This window comes from Marmota monax, unplaced genomic scaffold (assembly GCF_021218885.2).
Source record: "Marmota monax isolate L192 unplaced genomic scaffold, Marmota_monax_Labrador192_F-V1.1 WCK01_AAM20220418_F8-fsc00021, whole genome shotgun sequence".
NCBI classification, from domain to species: domain Eukaryota; kingdom Metazoa; phylum Chordata; class Mammalia; order Rodentia; family Sciuridae; genus Marmota; species Marmota monax.
This window is the reverse complement of record NW_026695228.1, coordinates 23,934,304-23,958,918: the sequence shown is the minus strand read 5'-3', so window position 1 is coordinate 23,958,918 and position 24,615 is coordinate 23,934,304. Positions and strand designations below refer to the sequence as shown.

Genomic DNA, 24,615 nt, shown 5'->3' with positions numbered 1-24,615 from the left:
ATCTGCCTAATTTCATGTAACAAAATAAGTTCCATGTATTTTGTTGAATGTGACAGGATTTTATCCATTTTAATGGCTGGATCATATTCCATTGTTTATGTGTGCCAAATTTCCTTTATTCATTCATCTGTTGAAAGACACTTAGGAAGAATCCAGATCTTGCTTTTTTTAAATAATGCTACAATGAATATGGAAGTACTAATATCTCTTTGAAGTACTAAATTCATTTGGTTTGGATGACTACTCAGTGGTGGGATTGCCAGATCACATGGTGGTTCCATTATTGACCACTGAGGCTGTTGTCCAGCATCAGAGTTAAGCACAGGCATTTCGAGGCCTTCTCCACCATGAAGGCCTCCATCAGCTCTGTTCTGATCTTAGGTGGTCAGATGTGGTCTCAGCTCAGCTTCTGCCTAGACAAGTTGACACTGGCATATTCTATATGTCCTCCATAACAGGAAATCAAATGTACAGACCTTGGCTCCTTGTATACAAACTGGGTAGATACACCCTTCTTCATGGAGTTTCTATGTGAACTAAGCCATAGGTTGCAGCTTACAGGAAATGACCTTCCCAGAGCAGATGCTCCACAGATAGCTGCCATTGTGACCATCACCTTGGTCCTCCTTGGCTCAGGTCACTGTGACATCACAAGGGTTTCCTGGCACAGGAAGTGAGTCTTTCATTGAGCTGCTTCAAGGAGACAGGGAGTGCTGGTGGAGCGGACCCAGGCAGGCTGCTCAGAGCCTGAATGCACCACCCTGTGTTGTGTTGGACTCATGGAACTGTCTCTGACCCAGTCGTAATGGCACCAAATAGGCCCAGTAAGGGTTTTCAATCTCTTCTAAGTTGCTTCGCTATGTTTCACTTTTGGGAAGATCTGCAAAGCCGATGTCTCTAGTTGTGTCAAATGATTTCTCGCCTCCTCCTCCTCCTCCTTCTTGCAAATCCAGACCATATGACTCACAAATTTTGATGTCATCAGAAATGTCTTATCTTTTCTCTTTTTGCCCTGAGAGCATTTGTTTTATGCCTCACAATTGCTTATTGCTCCTGGTTTCTCTAGGAATAGTGTGTCACTCCACCTAACTGCTTTGGGCCTGGACAGAGTCTCATCTAATCCAACCGAATGTCCCCAGAGAGCCTCTAGACTCTGATGAGTGGATGATTAAATTTGGGTGCCACCTTGACTAGTTTGAGGGATGTTGAGGGTTGGTAAATCCCTTCCAATTGTGTCTGGAAGGCTCTTTCCAGAACGGAGTGTTGTGGCGTCTGCAAACTGAGTGGGAAAGATCTTCCCTGAATGTGAGCCACACTATGTAAACGTCTGAGGCCAGGATGGGACAGGAATGTGGAAAAAGGGGGAGACTCTCTCTGTTCTTCCTCTGGGAACAGGGCTGGTTCTCTCCTGCTTCTTCTGTCAAACATCAGACTTTCATTTCTTCAGTATTTGGCATGTGGTACTTGCACCAGAATCTTCTGAAGCTCTTGGGCTTTGAGCCTTAAGGATGGGGGATAAACTATTGTTCTGTCTGGTTCTGAGAGTTCCAGCCTTTTGTACTGATTAACCTGATTTGCTCCTCTGGTCTCCAGCTTGCAGAGGACATTTAGAAATACCCATGCTCTGGAATTGTGTGAGTCAATCCTGTCTCTATAGTCATATGTCTATCTTGGCCATATGTCCATCCATCTACCCTCTGTCAGTATGCTGGTTTGGTTTCTCTGGAGAACCCTGACTGATACACGTGAAATACATTAATTTAAAGAATCTGGGTAGACACGCCTTGCAGAGGTATCGTGAGAGTCTGAACCTTTCACCCTCCACCCTCCCTCTACCCTCCACCCTCCATCTTCCACCCTCTACCCTCCACCCTTCACTCTCCACCCTCTACCCTATTCATCCACTTGATGAGCATGGTGCTATTTTTTTAAAATTATTTTTTAGGTGTAGTTGGACAAAATGCCTTTTTTATTTACTAATTTTTATGTGGTGATGAGGATCGAACCCAGGGCCTCACACATGCCAGATGAGCAGTCTACCACTGAGCCACAACTCCAGCCCAAGCATGGTGTTATTTTAAGCCATTTGGCTTTAGGATGACTTTACCATTGCAATAGCTACCTAATACAATGATCCAAGGGAAAAAGGACTTGCTACTTTCAATTGTAACTTTTGTTCTGACACTTGATGACATCATTCATAATTAATCTGTTATGTAAGTTGGTTTCACACCCTGTATTAAAAAGTGCCTCCAATGAGGTTCCAGCTGATTAAGAGATGTGGAGGACATGTGCCTTTGAATGGGAATATGGTTGACTCTTAATGACATGACTGGGCTGGAGTTCAGGCTCTCGTGTGCAAAAGATCATTAAGGTCAAATTGATTCCTGTGGGTAAAGGGGATGATATGGGATGACATTATTCATTCACGGCCCCCAGAGTGGTTATGATAAAACTTAGAAAATGGGAAGCCCCTTGGTGCAACAGGAAGAGTGGTATTTGTAGACAGTGTTAGAGGATTCTAAGTAGCAACAGGAAGATAATTCAATGAAACAGAGTGAAGTCCATCAACCCCTCCAGAAACCCAATGCATAAACCCTCCCACACATGGAAGAAAACCTCCCACCCTTCAATGAGTGGAGCCAGAACATGCCAAGAAATATTTTCCATGGCAATAAAATTTACTTCATTTAAAATTATGCCTTATCATATTTAAGTTATTCCCTGACACTCAGGCCATACCGAATCAATCTGTTTGTCCAGTTTGTCTCTCCACATAGACTACTTGGAAGCATATCAGATAATATTTTTCCAGATGGCAGACAGTGTGTGGAGCTGAATATAGAACAGGATCCTAAAGAGGGAACACCATCCAGTGACCAGTTAGAGAGCAGCCTGGTGTGTTGACGTCCCAGGAAGAACAGTGAAGATTGTGATGTGGGAAACAGGGATGGGAGCCAGGACGCAGCTCCTAGTGGAGCGGATGTTTAGCCTGCACAAGGCCTTGGGCTGCAGGGGAAAAGGAAGAGAGGAAGGAAGGAAAAGGAAAAGAAGGAAGAAAGAAGGACAGAAAAGAATGATGTGAGCACAGTGAGAAGCTGAGGTCTCAGAGTTCATATGCTATTCAATGGAGGGTGCGAACGGCTCTCGTTTCTAAGTGGAGTGTTTCACTGATGTCATAAGACTCATGGGCATTTTTTTTAGAAAAAGAGAAGAAAAACTATGTGTTGCACTGTTATTTGAAAATAATTTATTCTTAAGGGCTGGGGACCTCGCTCAATGATGGTGAGTGTTTGCCTGGTGTGCACGAGGCCCTGGGTTCCATTCCCAGCACTAGGAGAAAAAGAGAAAAGAAGGAAAAAAAAGAATCCCACTAACATCCATCCCCAAGAATGGGATCCTAAGTAGATTCAGATGTATTCCATGTTGGTGTAATTATATCAAAATGGATTCTTCTGTCATGTGTAACCAGAGAGAGAGAGAGAGAGAAAATTATTCCTCAAGGTCATGTTGTCCCAAGATATGATATGAGTGGGAATTTCCAAATGCCTTCAACTGAAGGGTGGGAAGAGGTTTGGGAAAGTAGGAAGTGACCAAGGAAAACCAATTTGAGAGACCACAAAGTACAAAAAGTCTAGTATAACAGTTACTTTAATTGTATTGGGAAATTGATTCCAAAGCAATGGAGATTACAATAAAAGGATCAGCATTTTATTATACCGTCTTGTTAAAGAATAATGGTTTTCTGCTCCAAAACTTGGAGCCTTGAACTCACAGGTGACTCTACTGGGGTGGACCAACTGGTCCCTTTCCAGGTGTCCCCCAAAGGAGTCTTCTCAGAGCGCTCTTGATGTCCTTGTTCCTCAGACTGTAGATGAAGGGGTTCAGCATGGGCGTGACCACAGTGTACATCACTGAGGCTGTTGCAACTGAGCGTGAGTTTTGGGTCACAGCAGCACTGAGGTACACACCTAGGCTTGTTCCATGAAACAAGGAGACCACGGAGAGGTGAGATGCACAGGTGGAGAAGGCTTTGTACTTGCCCTGAGCTGATGAGATTGCACGGATGGAGGACACTATCCTGGAGTAAGAGTAAAGGATGCCAGTGAGGGGGCTACCAGCCAATATCACAGTTGCAAGACATGCCACCAGGTCATTAAGAAAGGTGTCTGAACAGGCATGGTGGACCACCTGATTTAGTTCACAGAAAAAGTGTGGGATTTCCAAGTTTGAACAAAAGGACAACCGCAACACCATCAAGCTTTGTAATAAGGAATTCAGGGCACTCGTGGTCCAGGATGCCAGTGCCAGCAAGCTACAGAGATATGGGTTCATGATAACCATGTAGTGCAGTGGGTGACAGATGGCCACATACCGGTCATAGGCCATCACGGCCAGGAGGAAGTTGTCCAACACTATAAATAATGTAAAAAAATAAATCTGTAGGATGCAGCCTTCATATCTTATGGCCTTGCTCTGTGTCTGGATATTCACCAGCATCTTGGGGATGGTGGTGGAGGTGAAGCAGATGTCCACAAAGGACAGGTTGGAGAGGAAGAAGTACATGGGTGTGTGCAGGTGGGAGTCTGAGATGGTGGCCAGGATGATGAGCAGGTTCCCCAGCAGAGTGATCAGGTACATGGAGAGAAACAGCCCAAATATGAGGGGCTGTAGTTCTGGGTCCTCTGAAATTCCCTGGAGAAGAAATTCTGAAATTTTTGTGTCATTTTTTGATTCCATGTATTGTACATAACCACTAAAAAAGAGAAAAATGTCATGACTAATTTTTGTACCTGGTCCTACACAGGACATTCTATGTGCCATCTCTGACTCAGAATTCAAGATTCTCTCTTGAAGGACTTATGAATACTACATATACAATACTTTTAATAAGCATTTTTCAAGCCCTTCAGGAATGCACACAGCATTCTCCCATATTCCTGGCACTGTCTAGCCAATGTGGATGGTTGCTGAAATATGAATATACCTATGATTCAGTAATGCCAAAAGAAGTGGATGCATTATTTTTGACATTGGAGCTAGATTATTTTAAATGTTTCACCATAAAGTAATGCTACATGTTTTAGAGAATTATTTGAACATTATAAAACACCTACATATATTAAGAGCTCACACAGCACACCACAAATGTGCACAATTTTCATATATTATTTAAAAATGGAAAATAAATGATCCTATAACATATCATATGGTTATAATTGCAATGAAGAAAACATGGGCAGTTAAAAGGGAGAGTAGATGAAGTGCTGTTTTTAAAAGGGTCCTGGCAAGACAAGATGGTATTTGAACATAGACCTCAAACAACAGCAGGGAAGCCACAAGGTTAACTTCAGAAGCAGGTGTCTGGCAGAAGAGGTGAGCAGCACAAAGATCCTGAGGCTGGTGCTAGCTGCACATGTCACTGTTCACAAGGGAGCCACTGGCAGCCAGAACAAGCAAGAGGGAGATGGAGGAGAGGTTATGTCTAAGGATGGTGAGGAAGGTGGACTCCCTAAGATGGTTGAAATTTGAGGATTGTCAAAATGCAGAGGGTCACTTGCTACATATTGTCCCTAGTACTTTTGTTTTAACCTGATTTATTGCAGTGTAGTTACATTGTATACATATATGACATATGCAATCTGATGAGTGCAGACATATGCAATCTGATGAGTGCAGACATATGCAATCTGATGAGTGAAGACATGTGTAAATCCAGGTGGTCCCATCACCACAAGGAAAGTCAGAGACACATCCATCTCCTCCTAGAGCATGCCTTTGTTTTTCTGTTTCATTTGAGGTTAGAATACTGAAAATGAGATCTGTCCTCATAGCAAATTGTCAAATGCAGAATATCACTTGCTAGCCCTAGGCACTAAGTTGCATAGCAGAGGTCTGGACATTAGACATCTTACATAACTGTCACTTGACATCTGGTAATCCCCTGCCTATGCTTTCCTCTTCTTTCCTGCCTGGACACTACCGTTCTGCTCTAAGCATCTGAGTTTGACATTATTAGATATCTCCGGTACATGCAAGGAAGCAGAATTTTGATTTCAGAGTCATCTCAGGGATCCAGGTGGATTTCTCATTGTTGGTTAGCTTTTGGGAACAATTTGACTAGATGAGGATACTATAAGAAAAATTACATACCACGACAGAGTATAATTTAAATTTATTTACCACCAACTTTATTATTTTAGGTAAATTCATAGAGTTTCTGGGTAAAGGGATATGTGAGTCTGCTAGTTTTTAATTTTATTGATTTATTTATTTGGAGGTGCTGGGGTCTAACCCTGGGACTCATGCACACTAGCCAAGTCCCTTCTCACTGAGCCACATTGCCAGCTGAATCTGCTGGTTTTCAATGCATATTTCAAGGTGGCTATTCAGAAAGTTGGTGATGTGTAAAGTTGACAAATCTACACTAAGTTTCCCCTTTCCTCAAACCCTTGCTAAAAATAAACACATATGTTTTAGTTTTGCCATAATTTTGCTATCATGACTCTGATGATGAATCATGATTAAATATTCTCAAAGCTCCCCTTATGAGTTCTTACAGTGCACATGGACTAGATGCACCACGCGCATTGACTCACTGATTTCTGACAGGAATCCCATGATGCTTATTATTTATATAGAATTCCCTTGTACAAAAAGGGGATGTCCTTAAATATAATGAAGTTTCTAGGTAAAAAAACATATTTCTGAGTAAAACAAAGGCAATCTTAGGATGACTGCAAAAGAATATGTTTTAGAAGATGATGGCTACTTGTAAAAATAGAACCGATCCCCAAAAGCAAAAAGTTCTAATAAGAGAAAACAGATCGCCATAGGATGGAAAAAGGTATCCTCAGGACACAAATTAAAAAAAAAATAAAAAGGAAAAGGAAACTGTAAATGGATCCAAGAGGGATCAGTGGAGTGGGGGCAGGGTGGGGACAGCACTGGGAACTGAATTGGGGTGGTGGTGTTCTAGGCTTTGTGATATTGTCAAGGTGTATCTTGGTGTTGTATATAACTGAAAAGAATAAATTAAAGAACCTGCCAAAGAAAAAGTTATAAAAGGCAATTGACTCTACTAACCAAGCAGAAGAAATTAAAAAATTAAAAAATTAAATTAAATTCAAAAATTAAAAATTTTAATAAAATTTAAAAAGCAATTGGACATTTGGATCTGCAATATGATTAAAACAGATTTGTCCACAAAATTTCAACTTTGACTTATACTCTCCATCAAATACATCCATGAATTTATAGAAACACTAAATGGTAAGCACAAACATAGGAGGAAAAAGAAACCTCCAACTCATTTTTTTTTTGGAAAAAAATGAAATCACAAAATAAAACACTAAGATCTGATAAAAACAATAAACTTGAATAAGTAATTTGAAATTGCAAAGAGTAAGAAAATAAATTTTATTCAGCCTCAGCAATAATGAAAACATTGCAGCAAAATGTAGTTTAGTTTTCCCTTTCACCTATCAAATAAAATTCATTTTGGTTATGTGTATAACCCAGCCCAAGAGAAAAGACTGTGAGATGCCTATCTCACAAGATGTTGTTGCAAGGTTAATATTGTTAAGCAACCCATTAGTTAGATCCTGTAATGAATGAAGAAACAGGATCAAATACACTTCACAATAAAAAGACTTCCCTGCATGTCCCTCCATACCTAATACTCAATTTTCTAATTGTAAAACTCTTTGGGTATGTTTCAGTTTTATGTGAGATTTTTTATACCACTTCTTCATTCAGTCTCATGCAATTAGCCTTCCATCATAGAATTTTCGACAATGATCTATGCATGCATTGCAGAGTCTAAAAATTACCAATTAGGTAGGGAAACAAACACAGTAACTCTCTGCTGTGGGCTGGGCTGGGTTGGTTCTCCGGTGACCTACCATAAATTTGTTGGCTTCCATTCTCACTGAGTCTTGCCTACAGAACCTGCTGGGGTCTTAGACTTACCTTGATGGGGCCTCTGGGAAGAAAGTCTCCATGTGGAAGTCTGAATTCTGGTCTGGATGGTTAGTGATGAAAAACAAAGCTCTGTCCCCAGACAAGACAGGAGGAAGGAGTAAAGCACTGGTTTACTCTCTGTGGGATATCATCCGAGCATCTATTTATAGCTCCCTGTCCTGCTCATCAGGTACATTTCTTCTTGTTATTCCATTCCCTGAGCACCTCATTTCCCTGGGGACTTTTGTCTGCACAGAAAGGAAAATTTTCCTGCTCATTCCATATTCCCAAGAGACAAGGTTAGAAATTATGGTGAATTTTGTCTTCTTAACTCTTTCTCTGGGAAGGCTCCTGCCCTCTGGAAGTCTAACCTCCTTAGCATCTCTGCCATTTCCTAGTTACAAAATCCTCCACAGTCTGAGGTTCCCCATTCATTGGAACTCCAAAGCTCTGCCTTGTAGAGGGGTAATTACAGCTCCTGGTAACTTCAGAAATTTTCCATCCCCTCTTCAAGGGAGAGAACCATGTTCATTTGGTATAAAACCATGAGAAATGGCTACAACTCTTGACTTCATCATGCTTTTGGCAAAGCAGTTATGATATTCATGTTTGGAACACAAATTAAGAATTGTCATTAACTCATTTGTGAAACATTTAGAGATTGTAAGAGATAAACTTGCTATTTTTGTGTACTGTGTGCTAAAGTTAGAATCTTGCAATCCTTGCAATTTCATTTTTATATCTGTCCATTGTATGAGGTCTATAGTATTAGGGACCTATTTTACATTTGCACAAATAGGACAGAGATGAGTTAAGTGATCTTCCCAAATGTTGTGACCTGAGTAAGGATGAATATTACCCAAGGTGTTTCCAGTTCTCCTGTTCCAGGGCAGTGGCTCTCCACCAGGGGTGATCGTGTATCCAGGAGACATTGGTGATGTCTGGAGAAATTTTGGGTTGTCAAACTGGGGAGTTGGAGTTGCACTTGGTAGGCTGAAGTCAGGGATGACACTCATCATTGTGCAAAGTAGTTAAACATAGTAGTATCTAGCTCCAAGGTCAACAGTGGGTCATTTGAAAAATACTTTTCCAGACCAGAACTTTTCCAGTATCACTCAGGGATCTGGTTTGAATGTAGATTATGGTTTGGTTAGTCAGGGTGTCAGAAACTGAACATTTGTAACCAATGCCCTGTTAATATTGATCACCTTTTTTAAAATAGATAAAATTGTATTCATTATGACATAAATCATAATCTTTTGATGTGGTTATATATATTGGAATGAATAAATATAGCTCATTAGCATACACATTACTTCACATAGTTTTTATTTTTGTGGTAAGAACACTCAATATTCACTCTTGGTAGTTTTCAAGATTCAACATATTGTTACCTGTGCTTACCATGGTGTGCAGTAGTAGATCTCTCCTCACTTATCCCTCCTAACTAAATACTGTATCCTTCAACCAACATCTTCACAAACTTCCCTTCCTAAATCCACCAAACCCTCCTCACTACTATTCTAACCTTCAGTTCTATAGATTCAAATATTTTAGATTGTGACAGATCCAATGGCATACACCTGTAATCTTAGTGACTCAAGTGGTTGAGAAGGAGGATTATAAATTTGACTGCAGCCTCAGCAATTTAGTGAGGCCCTAAGCAATTTAGTGAAATCATGTCTAAAAAGAAAATACAAAAAAGGCTGGGTATGTGGGTCAGTTGTAAAACACCTCTGTGTTCAATCTAGTACCTCCCCTGCCAAAAAAACAAAAAAAAAATTAGATTCTGCATAGTGAGGTCATATGGCAGTTGTCTTACTGTATCTGCCTAATTTCATGTAATAAAAAAGTTCCATATATTTTGTTGAATGTGACAGGATTTTATCCATTTTTATGCCTGGATCATATTTCATTGTTTATGTGTGCCACATTTCCTTTATTCATTCATCTGTTGATGGACACTTAGGTAGAATCCAGATTTTGCTTTTTAAAATATTGCTTCAAAGAATATGGAAGTATAAATATCTCTTTGAAATACTAATTTCATTTGCTTTGGATGACTACCCAGTGGTGGGATTGCCAGATCACATGGTGGTTCCATTATTGACCACTGAGGCTGTTGTCCAGCATCAGAGTTAAGCACAGGCATTTCAAGGCCTTCTCCACCATGAAGGCCTCCGTCAGCTCTGTTGTGATCTTAGGTGGTCAGATGTGGATTCAGCTCAGCTTCTGCCTAGACAAGTTGACACTGGCATATTCTATATGTCCTCCATAACAGGAATCAAATGTACAGACCTTGGCTCCTTATATACGAACTGGGTAGATTCCCCCTTCTTCATAGAATTTCTGTGTGAACTAAGCCATAGGTTGAAGCTCACAGGAAATGACCTGCCCAGAGCAGATGCTCCACAGATAGCTGCCATTGTGACCTTGCTCCTCATTGGCTCAGGTCACTGTGACATCACAAGGGTTTCCTGGCACAGGAAATGAGTCTAGCATTGAGCTACTCCTAGGAGACTGGGAGTGCTGGTGGAGGGGACACAGGCAGGCAGCTCAGAGCCTGAGTCCACCACCCTGTGCTGTGTTGGACTCATGGGAACTGTCTCTGACCCACTCATAATGGCACCAAATAGGCACAGTAAGGGTTTCAAATCTCTTCTAAGCCGTTTCACTGTGTTTCACTCTCGGAAAGATCTGCAAAGCCGATGTCTCTGGTTGTGTGAAATGATTTCTCCCCTCCTCCTCTTCCTCCTTCTTGCAAATCCAGACCATATGACTCACAAATTTTGATGTCATCAAAATGTCTTATCTTTCCTCTTTTTGCCCTGATAGCGTTTGTTTTATGACTCACAATTGCTTATTGCTCCTGCTTTCTCTAGGAAAAGTGTGTCACTCCACCCTACTGCTTTGGGCTTGGAAAGAGTCTCAACTGATCTAACTGAATGTCCCCAGATTGCCTCTAGACACTGATGAGTGGATGATTAAATTTGGGTGCCACCTTGACTGGTTTGAGGGATGTTGAGGGTTGGTAAATTCCTTCCAATTGTGTCTGGAAAGCTCTTTCCAGAGAGGAGTGTTGTGGCATCTGCAAACTGAATGGGAAATATCTGCCCTGAATGTGAGCCACATTATGTAAGTGTCTGAGGCCAGGATGGGACAGGAAAGTGGAAGAAGGGGGAGACTCTCTCTGTTCTTCCTCTGGGAACAGGGCTGGTTCTCTCCTGCTGCTTCTGTCAAACATCAGTCTTTAGTTTCTTCAGTATTTGGTATGTGGGACTCACACCAGAATCTTCTGAAGCTCTTGGGCTTTGAGCCTTAGGGCTGGGGCCTGAAATATTGTTCTGTCTGGTTCTGAGAGTTCCAGCTTTTTGGACTAAGTAATCTGATTTTCTTCTCTCGTCTCCAGCTTGCAGATGTCATTATAGAAATACTCATCCACTGTAATTGTGTCTATAGCGATATCTCTATCCGTCGGTCATCTGTCCATCCATCTACCCTCTGTCAGTCTGCTGGTTTGGTTTCTCTGGAGAACCCTGACTGATACATGTGACATACATTAATTTACAGAATGTGGGGAGACACACCTTGCTGAGGAGTCATGAGAGTCTTCATTTCCCCTGTCTTTCTCTCTATTAGGATGATGAGCACCTCTTGCCTAGAATGGTTCCTCAGCTGTGATCCCCAAATGATGATGCACACGGAGCAGAGCATGGCTGGGGCAGAGCCACACAGCCTTCAGTCTACATGCAACCTGGTAGGGACTCCTCTCTCTTTATATGGAAGTGTTGGGATCTGAGGTGTTGTTTGTTACCAAGGCAAAGTTGAGCCACTCACTCCTTTATGGTGCTTAAATTATTTAATAAACAGGTCAGGTGGACACACAGTGTACATGTTTGTTTGTGGCTTGTACATGGGCATTAAAACCAGGCTAGAAGTGGTGGTAGGGGAAAATGGGCACCCAAACACAGTTCAACAGAATATGTGCTAGTTTCATATAGTACCATGGGACTCCTGTGATTTTTAAGAATCTATTATATCATTTATAAATAGCTAAAAGAGCAGAGCTTGAGGGTTCCAGACACAAAGTAATGATAAGGGCATGGAAATCTCACTGATTTTACCAGTACATGTTATATACTGAGAAAGCAAACTATACCCTGTAAATATGCACAAATTTAATGTATTATCAAAAAAAATGGAAGATGGAAATGGTAACCAGCCTGATTAGATAATTGCAAGCTATATACATATGGATACCCACTATGACCTATGAATTTTTACAAGTAAAATGGTAACCTATATGAGAGTGTCCCCTTTCCCTTTTCCTATCCTTCAATAAACTCTCAAAGGAGAAGAGTGGGTCCCCTCATAGAGGAAAGGAACAGAGTGCCTCTCCTGCATTCCAGTTTTATTGGAGATCCCAGAGAGCTTTCCGGAGATTCCTGCTCATGTCCACTTCTTGCATTTGATTGACAGCAGGAAGACATCAGAATTACATGTCCCTATTGTCATGACAACTCTAGGTTACCTTGGCCCATGCTGACAGGTTCTAATTGGATTCTTAGCCACAAATTTTTATAGATTCATGGTTAGAAGGCATTACCTGTACCTCCCTGAGTTTCAAGATCTGGTTTGTGAAAAGGCTTACAAAATGTCCCCCTTAAGAGTAACTTAAGTTTCTCTTATTGACATTATTTGGGGCCTGTATGTCTCCTTCATATAACACATAGTTTGCTGAGGAATGTGACATATTCTGTCCACTTAGCCCAGGCAGGATAAATTGCTCCTTGGAAAAGAAAGCAGGTGGGGATCAGAAGAGTGGGCCCATTTTATAGAATTATTCCCTTAACCTTGTGCATCTGTCTGTTTCCTATCAAGATGAAACTGGATTCCCCACTTCTCTTGATAGAGGGGTTTGGGAAGACTGCAGGCTTTTCCAATCTCCTTTTGGGTTCTTGTCTCACAAATTTAAAGAATAAATGGAAGGCAAGAACAAACCGAGTAGGAATTATTTGAGTGAGAGCAGAAGAGAACTCCTGCCATGCAGGAGGGGAACTGAGAGCAGGAAAATGGATTTGGTGTGCTAGACTAGGGGATAGTATGGTTTTTGGTCTGAGCATTGACCAAAATCTATGTTAAACAGGCATTGAAAAAATGCCAAAACTATTGTCTGTGTCCTTTAGCCTTTGAGTTTTGACCCTTACAGTAATTCCCATCAGGGTCATCTTTACCTTCCATTTTCCCCCAGTCTGGGGCAAAGGAGTTGGAAAGTTCCCAAGGGTAAGTCTCATGGTCTTTACACTTGTAAAAGGCCTCAGGGGGCCCATTAGTGTTTCTAAAGATTAGTTTCCTGGAGTGGTCTTCACACTCAAGAAGACCTTCATTGAGGCCCATTACCCTGATTGCCTGACCATTGACAATTCTTATAGTTATTATAAAAAGAGCATTGTAGTGGCACCAAAACATTCATGAAGACCAGTGGCAGTGAAGAGAAGACACAGATACAAACCCATAGATGGAGTCATCTGATCCTTGACAAAGTATTGCAGAGAATACATCTCTCCCACATTTTATGTTGGTGCATTATAGCTGTACATAGGTGGGATTTGTTGTTACATATTCAGACATGCACATAATTTAACAATAGCATTTGTCCCATTTCACTCCCCTGTATTTCCCTTTTCCCTTCCCTCCTCCCCCTCCCAAGAATCAATAAGTGGGATTGAATTTTAATCAAATTAAAAATCATTTGCACAGCAAAGGAAACAAAGAGTTTGTCGAGAGAATCTACAGAATGGGAGAAATTCTTGGCCACTTGAAGCTCAGACTGGGGATTAATATCCACAACATATAAAGAGCTCAAAAAACTTAACACCAAAAAAATAAATTAAGAAATGGGCAAAAGAACTAAACAGATGTTTCTCAAAAGAAGAAATAGAAATGGACAAGAAATATAAGAAAAAAGTCTCAACATCTCCACCAACCAGGGAAATGCAAATTTAAATTATATTGAGATTTCATCTCACTCCAATCAGAATGATAAGTATCAAGAATATAAAAAACAATAAATGCTGGCAAAGATGTGGGGAGAAGATACACTTACATGTTGTTGGAGGGAGTGAAAGTAAGCACAACCACTTTGGAAAGAATATGGAGATTCTTGAGAAAACTAAGAATGTAACCATCACACCATCCAGCTGTCCTACTCCTTAGTATATATCTAAAAGATCTAAAATCAGTATTGTAAGAGTTGTGTGTTTGGGATTGTGGTCTCTGATGACTTCATGGCTGTGGCAAGCTTGGTGGCTGGGAAAGTTTCTGTACAAAAATACAGGATGCCTAGCTGCTGGGAACATTTCTCTGCAGACACAGGATGCCTAACTGCTGTAGCAATGCCCTCCATAAGGAGGCTCTGTGCTAGAGTCTTATCAGTCTCAACCTTGATCGCAGGCACACAGCTCCTGGGAGTAAAGAAACTCTCTTGTTACACAACCATGATGTTTCACCAAGCTCCGCCGCACCAGAACCTGTCCATATAACAGTAATTTTAAACAATGGACTTTCTTGAGAGCTACACAGAGCTCCTAATATTGCACATTGCAACTGTGGTATGTAACTGAGGAATAAGCTGCATAATGTTGCTAGCTCTGTAACCTGCATAAGGACACAATGAACAATAATTTACTACTGATGCCAGTGACCTAATGAAACCTATTGGTATAAATAAAGCTGTCAACTTGGACAAGAGGCCATTCTGCCTCTGCAACGCCTTCTGTTTCCTTTTGATTTCTTTACAAAGTATTCTACAATGACAGGGCCACATCAATGTTTATAGCAGGATAATTGACATTAGCCAAGCTATAGAACCAGGCTAGATGCCTGTAAACAGATGAATGGATAAAGAAAATGTGGTATTTACACACAGTGAAGTTTTACTCAAATGAATGACCTAGAGAACATCAGGCTAAGTGAAAAAAGCAAGACCCAGATGTCAAGAGTGGATTTTTTTTCCTCTCATTTGCAAAAACTGGAGCAAAATAAGGAAAAAAGGAGGGAGGGGATTCCCTGAAAATGTGAGGGAGATCAGTGAAGGAGAGAAACAGGTTGGAGGGGGAGAGAAGAGGGTGGAATGGTGGAATAAAATTAAACAAACTATGCTAGGTACATACATGAATATACCACAGTGAGTTTAAATTTCTCTATATCTATAAAAACACTAATTAAAATAACATAAATAAATGGAAGTAAGACCAATAGAGCAAAGAAGTGGAACAGGAGAGGGAGGAGGGCTTGATGGAGTACTGGTGACTGAAGTGGAGCAAATTATATTCTATGCTTATGTGATTGTGTCCAAGTGAACACCAATATTATGCATAACTATAATGCACCAATAAAGACAGAAAACATATTTTTAAATGACAAAAATTGGACTTTATCAAAATTGCATAAGTTTGCTCCTCAAATGACTTAATGAGTAGAGTGGAAAAGGAAGCCGTTGACTAAAGAAAAAGATATAAACCTGCACACGTATCTGGTAAACAATTTGCATCCTCCTACAAATTGAAGAGGAAAAAAATGCAAAATGGGCAAAAGAATTGAAGACCATCTTCCAAAAATATTTGGAAAAGGCCAATAAGCACCATAAGCAAAGTGTCTGCACTGGAGCCCAGCCAGGAAAGGCAGAGTCCACACCATGAAGCACCACATTCCATCACCTTTGATTGCACTTGTCCAGGCACAGCATCAGTATCACTGTCACCATAAGGTCAGAAGGCTGCACAGGGGTGTTCCCAGGGCCCTCTTCATGTCCCTCGCTTCAGGCTGTAAATGAAGGGGTTCACCATGGGGGTGACCAGGGTGTACAGGGTGGAGGGCAACACCCCTGCCCAGGAGGCGTGTGTCCATGTGGAGCTGAGGTAGAACCCCAGGCAGGTTCCATAGAACTGGGAGTCCACTGAGAGATGAGAACCACAGGTGGAAAATGGTTTATACTCCCATCCTGCTGTTGAGATCTGCAGGACAGAAGCCACAATTTGTGCATTAGAGGAAAGGATCCCAGCAAGAGGATAAAAGCCCTTGACACATGTCACAATATTACTGTTGAAAGACACATAACGGGAAAGATGAGCACCTGAGCATTTCAGAGAAATAGTGCAGGATGTCCAACTCTGTTCAGTAGAAAATCTGTCTCACAGTCAGACTCTCAGGAAGGGCTCCCAGCACACTGAGGAGCAGGTTAGGCACAGAGCCTGGGGTTCATGAGGACAGGGTGGTACAGGAAGTGGTAGGTGCTACCACGTGCTCATAGGCTATGACAGTAATACCTAAATTGTCCAGGTGTTCCAAAACTGAAAAAAAATACTCCAGTGATATGGAACACTTAGGTAATGACCCTTCTTTGCACCTGGATGTTCACCAGCATCATTGGGACCATGATGGAGGTGAAACGGATGTCAGCAAGATTGAAACAGGAAGAAATAGAAAATCTGAAATAGAAGAAAATCTGAATGGCCTGATAAGGAGTGAGGAGAATGAGTCAGTACTAAGACAGTTCCCCTCTGAGAAGATTCAGGTGTCACTTCTGAATTCTCCCAAACATTTGAAGAGCTAGTAGCAAGTCTTCTTAAACCTTTCCAAAAATAAAAGACCCAACCCCAGTCTATAAGCTCAACATTATCCCATATCAAAATCATAAAAGGACCCAGAAAACTATAGGGTGATATCCATGATGAAGATAAATGCAAAAGTCCTCAATAAAAATGCCAGCAAACCAAGCCCACAAGTACATCAAAAAGATTATACAGTATGTTCCAGGGAAACGTATCACAGGAAGGCAAGGATGGTTCAACATATCAAATCAATAAATGTAGAATCTCCTGCCAACAGAAGGAAGGGCAAAAACTGTCAGATCAGCTTGATAGATTCAGAAATAGCATAAAACTCAACACCCCTTTTACAATAAAATGCAACAAATTAGGTAAAGAAGGAACATTTCTCAACAATAAAGACTACAATGAAAAACCTACAGGTAACACCATACTTAATGGGGAAAGGATGGAAACTTTTCCTCTAACATCTGGATTAAGAAAAAGGGCCCACTGATTCCTATTCACCATAATACTGGAAGTCAGAGCAAAAGCAGGCAGACCAGAGAAATAACAAGGGAATCCAAAGTGGAAAAGGAGAAATCAAATTCCCTTTTGCATATAACATGTTTTGAAGATTATATTTAGTTGACTTATTTTATGCACATTTATAGGTACTGTGATAATACAAGATGTGTATATCATGTACAATGATAAACCAGGATGATTAGTATCACATCTCCTTAAATATTTCTCATTTTCTGTGTGTGGAGCCCAAATATTTATTGATCATCTATTATGTTCCAGGCACCTGGTCCTTGTCCTTGTGGCCTTTCCATTCTGTTAGTGAACTGAATATTTCTGTCTCCTCTAAAATTCACTTGTTGAGCTCCTAATTCTCTATGGGCCCAGTTGGGCAGATCACCTAACCATTCAAAGCCCCTCAGGTATGAATGTGGCATGAGAACAGATCACAAAGAATGAACTTTTGGAAAGAAAATTTAAATATATTACTATTTTGCAGACAATATGATCACATACATAGAAAACCCTAAAGATGTCTTAAACTGTTAGAAATAATAAATTCTGCAAAGCCACAGAATACAAAATCAATATACAAAAAATAGTGGCATTTCTATACAACTAGCTAAAAAAAAGAAACAAACAAAACAATCCCATTTATATTGCAACAAAAACCAAGTAAATGAAATACTTATAAATTAACTAAATTAACTATGCAGTGAAAATTACTGAAGATTGGTAAAGGAAATTAAAGAATTTGCAGATAAATGTAAAGAGACTTGGTATTTGTAGATTGGAATAATTGATATTATTAAAATGCCCATACTAGACAAAGTAATCTATACACTTAAAACAATCCCTATATTCTTTTTTAAAAAATTTTATTCACTTAAATAATTAATTTTTAAATTTTTCTATTGGTACTGGGGATTGAATACAGGAGCACCCTTCATGAGCTAAATCCCATTCCATTTTATTTTTAAATTTTGAGACAGAGTCTAAGTTGCTGAGAGCATCAGTAAGTTCTTCAGGTTGCCCTTGAATTTACAGTTCTCCTTCCTCAGCCTGGCTAGTCTCTGGGATTACAGGTGTGTTGCTGGCACCTCTGTTAAATTTCTAATACTACTTTTTTATTTTTTATTTGTTCTTTTAAATTACATATGACAATAGAATGTACTTTGAAATATCTTACATACAGGGAGTATAACTTTCTGTTCTTGTTACCCTGGTTGCGTATTCATATAGGAACAAAGGAGAGTAATGTTCATTTCAGGAATGAACTTTTATTTAAAAATTGATAAAAGGATAATTCTTATACGTTTTAAATCACAAGGCAGTGTGCATAAAAAGATCTAAGTATGTGTTTTTGAATTATCAAGTGTCCTATGAATACATGGTTACGTGACAGCTCTTAACTCAGGTTATAAACATGACAATTTCAATTGTTTTAGAGTTTCATGACGCCAACTATTCTAGTTGTCTTGGCTTTTTATCAAGGGATCTCAGTTCACCCCCTTGTTGAAGACAGAAATATTAAATTTTCTAGAGATATCAGGGGCTGTGTCACAAAAAGAAGTCAGGCTTCAGGGACCCATGAGACAGGGCACGCTTGTCCCTTTAGACTTCAGAGAAAACTTTAGGTTTGGTCGTGGATAAGGTGTTAGGAGCCTAGATCTCTGGAAGGCAGGAGATTTCATGAGAAAGAGAAATAAAGACTATTCCCCTGATATGTACCCTGTATATATTGGGAAGACAGAATTTGTAAGAAAAATTGCTTTTGGTGCAGAACAACATCCTACAGGGAAATGATGTGTTTGGGGTTGGAAATGTGCCTAATGAGCAGACACCCTGAGCTGTTAAGTATCTCCCCTGCCCTCATTCCCCAGCCTGCGCAGCCTTGGAATGGAGGAGATGTGGTTGCTTTCTCTGGAGTCCTGTATCTGGCAGGGGACTGCTGATTGACTCCTTCCAGATGTCTTGTCTTGAAACAGCCTCTGTCTCTCTCATCAAACATCCAGAGAGGAATCAGGATCCATCAGGAGACCATCCATCCAGAACCCACCCAGGTGAGTCCGAGAGCCCAGCAGGTGCTGCAGGAAGGCATCAGAGAGTCTGGAAACCAAGAACATGTACCTAAGGTTGCCTGAGAGCCAATCTGGGCAAATGCTCTTGCCCAGAGCTGAGAGGTTGCTGAGATTGTTTGCTGAATTATTTGATTAATTCATTGATGTGTTTATTTATTCTGCTAAAAAGAGGAGTGAACAGAGAGTTCAGCAATGCCAGGCAGGTCCTTGATGACCATGGGGTGAGGGCAAAGGCAGCCCCATCAGAAGAGGGCATGGAGGCTCAGAGTGGTTTCAGTGTAAGTGCAGCACGTGTCCCAGGACCTTTGCAAACAATTAGGTGGAAAACAATAAGATGCATTGCTGAGGAGGGACACAGAATGAAGGGCAGCACTTTTTACTTCAGAAATGGAGCAGAATTTTGATGAGCTTATTGTTATCAAATGTCCATTTTCTACAGTTATCAGTATTTCAATGGATTTTTCTAACTTGATGTTTCTCCTTTGAGTTTTGGAGGGGTGCATCTGGCCATAAAAAGTTTTACTTTTTATTTAGTGAACAATCTATCTTATTACTTCTGAGTTTCTTGCCTTATTTAAGGTAATTTTATCTATCTATGAACTTTTATGACACTTTTTTTTTTGGTATCAGGGATTGAACTGAGGGGCACCTGACCACTGAGCCACATTTCCAGCCCTATTTGCTATTTTGTATTTTACTCAGAGTCTGGGTCTCATTGAGTTGCTTAGTGCCTCACTTTTGCTGAGGCTGGCTTTGAATTCTTGATCCTCTCACCTCCTGCTTGACCCCTCCCTGACGTCTTGTCTTGAAACAGCTTCTGTCTCTCTCATCAAACAGCCAGGGAGGAATTTGGTTCCATGAGGAGACCTTCCATTTGGAACCCACCCAGGTGAGTCTGAGAGTCCAGAAGGTGCTGCAGAAAGCATCAGAGAAGCTGGAAGACGAGAACGTGTACCTAAGGTCACCTGAGAGCCAATCCAGTCTCACCCAGAGCTGGGATTACAGGCATGCACCACACTATATGACACTTTCTGGATGTTCTTCTCAAACATATTGCTAACTTTCATATTGAGGGTCTTTAATTCCTCTTAATTTTTAGTAAGATATGTGAGCTAGGGGATCACTTTCATTTCTTCCAGGTAGAGAGCCAATTATGTCATTATTTATCTATACGAGGATTTCTAAAAAAAACAGAAATATGACTGTCTTTTATTCCACCTAAAGAGTGAGGCAGAATTCCCTGTTCATTCAACAAATCTACTAACTTAGCACCTGAGGAACATTCCTCATTATGTTCTTTTACAACTAAGTCTTTGCGAATTTAATAATGAAATTATTGGTATTATTATCTTCATTCACTGAATGTTTGAGGCTCTGTTCAATTTTTAAATACAGTTGTTTTTCAGTCACTCAGTTTAACCTTGCTCTGCCCCCTTCTGTCTTTTGTTTACTCCACAACTTCTGCTTTTCTGTAATTTTATTCTATACCATGAACGCCTATTCACATACTGCTATGAACACAGACACGCAACCAAATCTGGTGCAGTCTGTTCCTGTGGGTATTGATCCTCAATCCTGGACAATGTGATGGAAGAAATGTGTGCATGATGTAATGCTCTCAGGGATAAGCCTTAGCCAGGGTGTTATTCAATGTAAAAGATAGAATTTTCACGTGTGGAAGATTTTATAATATATACGCTTAAGAGCTCTTTGTTGGATGAAGACCACAACAAGACTGAGTTGGGCTCATTGGTTTTGTCTTAAGAGTTCAAAACTGAAAGGCTGTGAGAAAAACGGAAAATATACCACACAAGAAATCAAGAAAGGGGCCTGTCTTGTCTGCCACTGTGCACATAAAACCCGACTCCATAGTTCCTTTCTGGGTCTAGCTTTCTCCCCACAGTGACAAATGCCAGTTGGTTTTCACTGTGGAATCTTAAACTATGATCTCACAGGAGTGGAGAGAAGAAGAGAAGTTTCCAGAGTTGGGGGTGGGGATAAGGGGAACAAGAAGGAGGCAAAGTTGACTAATGGATACAAAGTTACAGGTAGATAAGTGGAGTAAATAATGTTGGTATTCTATCCGCAGCAGCGTGACTCTGAGTCATTCCAAGAACCTATAAGGGAGGGTTTTCAGTAATCTTAGCATAATAAAATTATAAAATACTTGAGTTAATTATGGACATGGATATCCTGATTTGTTCATTATACAGTATATAGGTATTGAAATTCCATATTCTATACATTAGATATGTACTATTCCTGTGTCAGTAAACAATGAAATGAAACAAAACTCCAGTCAGTCAAATCAATATCGAATGGCACAGGAATGCTTCATATCAATTTGTGCAAATTTTCTTGTCCTTTATATATTTTTTATTATTTTGTTTTCTTCCCTTTGCCCTTGGTTTTTGTATATCTGCTTATTATATAGGTGTCATGGTGCCAAAAATATGTGATAACACTTGCCTTTTGAGACTCTTGTTGATCTTTTGCTTTTTAAATTTTATTTATTTGTAGTCCTCAAGAAAGCAGGCAGGACTTGAAATGACAGAAGTGGGGAGTCGTTTTCTCCCCATCACCTCTGGGGGACCACAGAGGTGACGAGCCTTCTTCCTGCTCAGAGCCACTTCACGTCTCAGTTTATTGAGCAGGTTTTTATATTCCTTCCTTTCTCTTTCTCTCCTTTCTTTTTGTCCTTTGCAGCCCTGGGGATTGAGCCCAGGGACTCCTGCACACCAGGCAAGTGCTCTACCGCTGAGCCACTCTCCACCTGGTGTTTTGTATCACTTTATGCCCAGGGGATCAAAATGGCCACACTGAAAGGAAACTCCTAGTTTTCATGTGTATGAAATATTCATAAACTGGAATTTCTGGCTATCACTGGTGCATCTATTTGAAGAAAGATCATTTGGCATTGACAGCTTTCCTGGTGTCCTTTCCTTTCTTACAGAGTGGCTGGAGGTGAGAATGGCATTAACACGGCCCTAGGAGACCCAGCATATGGCTTACCTTTAAGTGGTTTCTGTGTGTGTGTGTGTGTGTGTGTGTGTCTTTAGGGGTTAGAGGGGAATTAACAGAAAGGGGACCTGGACTCAATACATTCTAAGAGATAACTCAAAGTGCAGAGGCCAGATCAAAACCAGGGTGCCTTCCCACCCACAAAGTGCCTTGGCAGACAACTTAAATTGTGAACACAACAACGTCTGGACAGTCTCCCTGTGTCTTGAGCACCACCGAGGCCACTCTGTTCTTCTGGAACCTGCTCGGGTCCCTCTCTCTTGCTCATCCTGCTTGTCACATGGGCTCCCTGTTGACTCTGACTGTCTGACTCTCCACGGGGCCTTTGCATTGGTGCACACTTATACAGATATTCTGTGGCTCCTTCCCCCTCTTCCTGGGGATCTCTTTGCAAGTGTCACCTATCTGCTTGTCTTGCCTGAGCACCCAAGCACTCCATCTCTGCTTTCTCCCTCACAGCTGCATTTATTTTCCCTTCCTCTTGCATGCCACATGATTAGTTCTCTTCCTTCATATATTGGCTTGTGCTATTTCTCCCTCATCAGACTTAGGAACATTTGAGTTTTCTAAAAAAAAATATTTATTTATTGGCTGTGCTCTTTCATCACCTAGAAAGTTCCTAGAATATGATCAAAACTAAATTGTATTCCTCCAATACATGAAAAAAAATTCAAAATTTTGAATAAACTCCTGGGGAAAAGCTAAAAGTGATATAGGAATTCTCAATCATAGTGGCAAGGGGATCCCTGGAGGGGAGCAGATTCATACATGAAACACAGAAATTTACATCTTGCCTATAGAACATGAAGGACAGCATTTCTTCCAGGTTCGAATTGCATAATTGTGTCATGTCCATTTTTTTTTCTTTTCTTATTAGTTTCATCACCCAAATGGGTCAAGAGAATGACACACAACTTTCAGAATTCCTTCTGCTGGGATTTTCAGAGGACCCAGAACTGCAGCCCCTCATCTTTGGCCTTTTCCTGTCCATGTACCTGGTCACTGTGCTGGGGAACCTGCTCATCATCCTGGCCACCATCTCAGACTCCCACCTGCACACACCCATGTACTTCTTCCTCTCCAACCTGTCCTTTGTGGACATCTGCTTCACCTCCAACACTGTCCCAAAGATGCTAGTGAACATCCAGACACAGAGCAAGTCCATTACCTACGCAGGTTGCATCACCCAGATGCAATTTTCCATACTCTTTGCAGGACTGGACATCTATCTTCTGACTGTGATGGCCTATGACCGGTATGTGGCCATCTGCTACCCCCTGCACTACATGGTCATCATGAACTCCCGGCGATGTGGGTTGCTGATTCTGGTGTCTTGGATCATGAGTGCTCTTCATTCCTTGTTACAAGGTTTAATGATGTTGAGACTGTCCTTCTGCATAGATTTGGAAATCTCCCACTTTTTCTGTGAACTTAATCACCTGGTCCATCTTGCCTGCTCTGACACCTTTCTCAATGAGGTGGTGATATATTTTGCTGCTGTCTTGCTGGCTGGTGGCCCCCTCGCTGGCATCCTTTACTCATACTACAAGATAGTCTCCTCCATCCATGCAATCTCTTCAGCTCAGGGCAAGTACAAAGCCTTCTCCACCTGTGCATCTCACCTCTCTGTGGTCTCCTTATTTTATTGTACAAGCCTGGGTGTGTACCTCAGTTCTGCTGTGACCCAAAACTCACACTCCACTGCAACTGCCTCGGTGATGTACAGCGTGGTCACCCCTATGCTGAACCCCTTCATCTACAGTCTGAGGAACAAGGATATCAAGAGTGCTCTGAGAAGACTCTGTGAGAGAGAAACTGTGAAAGCGTCAGTTGTGCTGAGACTGAAGAAGTGCCTGTGATTTCAGGGCTCAGAGCCTCAGAGCCAGAAACTGGGGTCTTACCAGAAGGTAGAAGCAGAACTTGGTCATTCTATTTTATCCCTGAAGTTTCTGTTTCCTGATTTCAACTTCTGCATGCAATTCCATTCCATATGTCCCTTTATTGTACTCTCCACTCTCTGACACCCAGTCCTCTCCTCTCCGTTGTGCTGCTTTCTAATTTTCCCCAAATAATTTCCATCCTTGTATCAGAAATACTTAGAAATTCTTATTTAGCCCAAAGGACATATTTTTAAGAATAATTTCATTTCAAGTGACATAAATTATTCCAAATGATTTTACTAATATTGGACTAAATATGAACATACGTTTTACTCCTAAGGGAAAAATCCCAATTTGACAACCCAGGCTATGTGCGTAATGTACAGTGGAATAAAGTGTGGTGACACTTTCTCATCTCTGTGTGTCTCCTTCCTGTGTGGCTCCCTCCACACTCGTCCTGACAACGTGGCTTCACACCCAGCCTGTTCCTAGCTGGCCATGGCTGCGTGCTCGTGATCAGGACCTGCCTCTGCTCAGGTCGGTGTCCACAGTGCCTGC

The 24,615-nt window shown here is 41.0% G+C and overlaps 2 protein-coding genes across 2 annotated transcripts; one reads left to right on the top strand and one right to left on the bottom strand.

Moving 5' to 3' along the window:
- Positions 1-3,783: 3,783 nt before the first annotated feature.
- Positions 3,784-4,740, bottom strand: LOC124087709 (olfactory receptor 7A40-like). Its single transcript, XM_046436677.1, has one exon. It carries the CDS (start codon positions 4,738-4,740, stop codon positions 3,784-3,786), a length of 957 nt encoding a protein of 318 aa, XP_046292633.1.
- An 18,327-nt stretch (positions 4,741-23,067) lies between these two features.
- Positions 23,068-24,036, top strand: LOC124087708 (olfactory receptor 7A17-like). Its single transcript, XM_046436676.1, has one exon. It carries the CDS (start codon positions 23,068-23,070, stop codon positions 24,034-24,036), a length of 969 nt encoding a protein of 322 aa, XP_046292632.1.
- The last annotated feature ends 579 nt before the right edge of the window (positions 24,037-24,615 follow it).

Coding starts and splice junctions, on each gene's coding strand:
- LOC124087709 (XM_046436677.1), bottom strand. CDS start 4,740: ATGGAATCAAAAAATGACACAAAAATTTCAGAATTTCTTCTCCAGGGA.
- LOC124087708 (XM_046436676.1), top strand. CDS start 23,068: ATGGGTCAAGAGAATGACACACAACTTTCAGAATTCCTTCTGCTGGGA.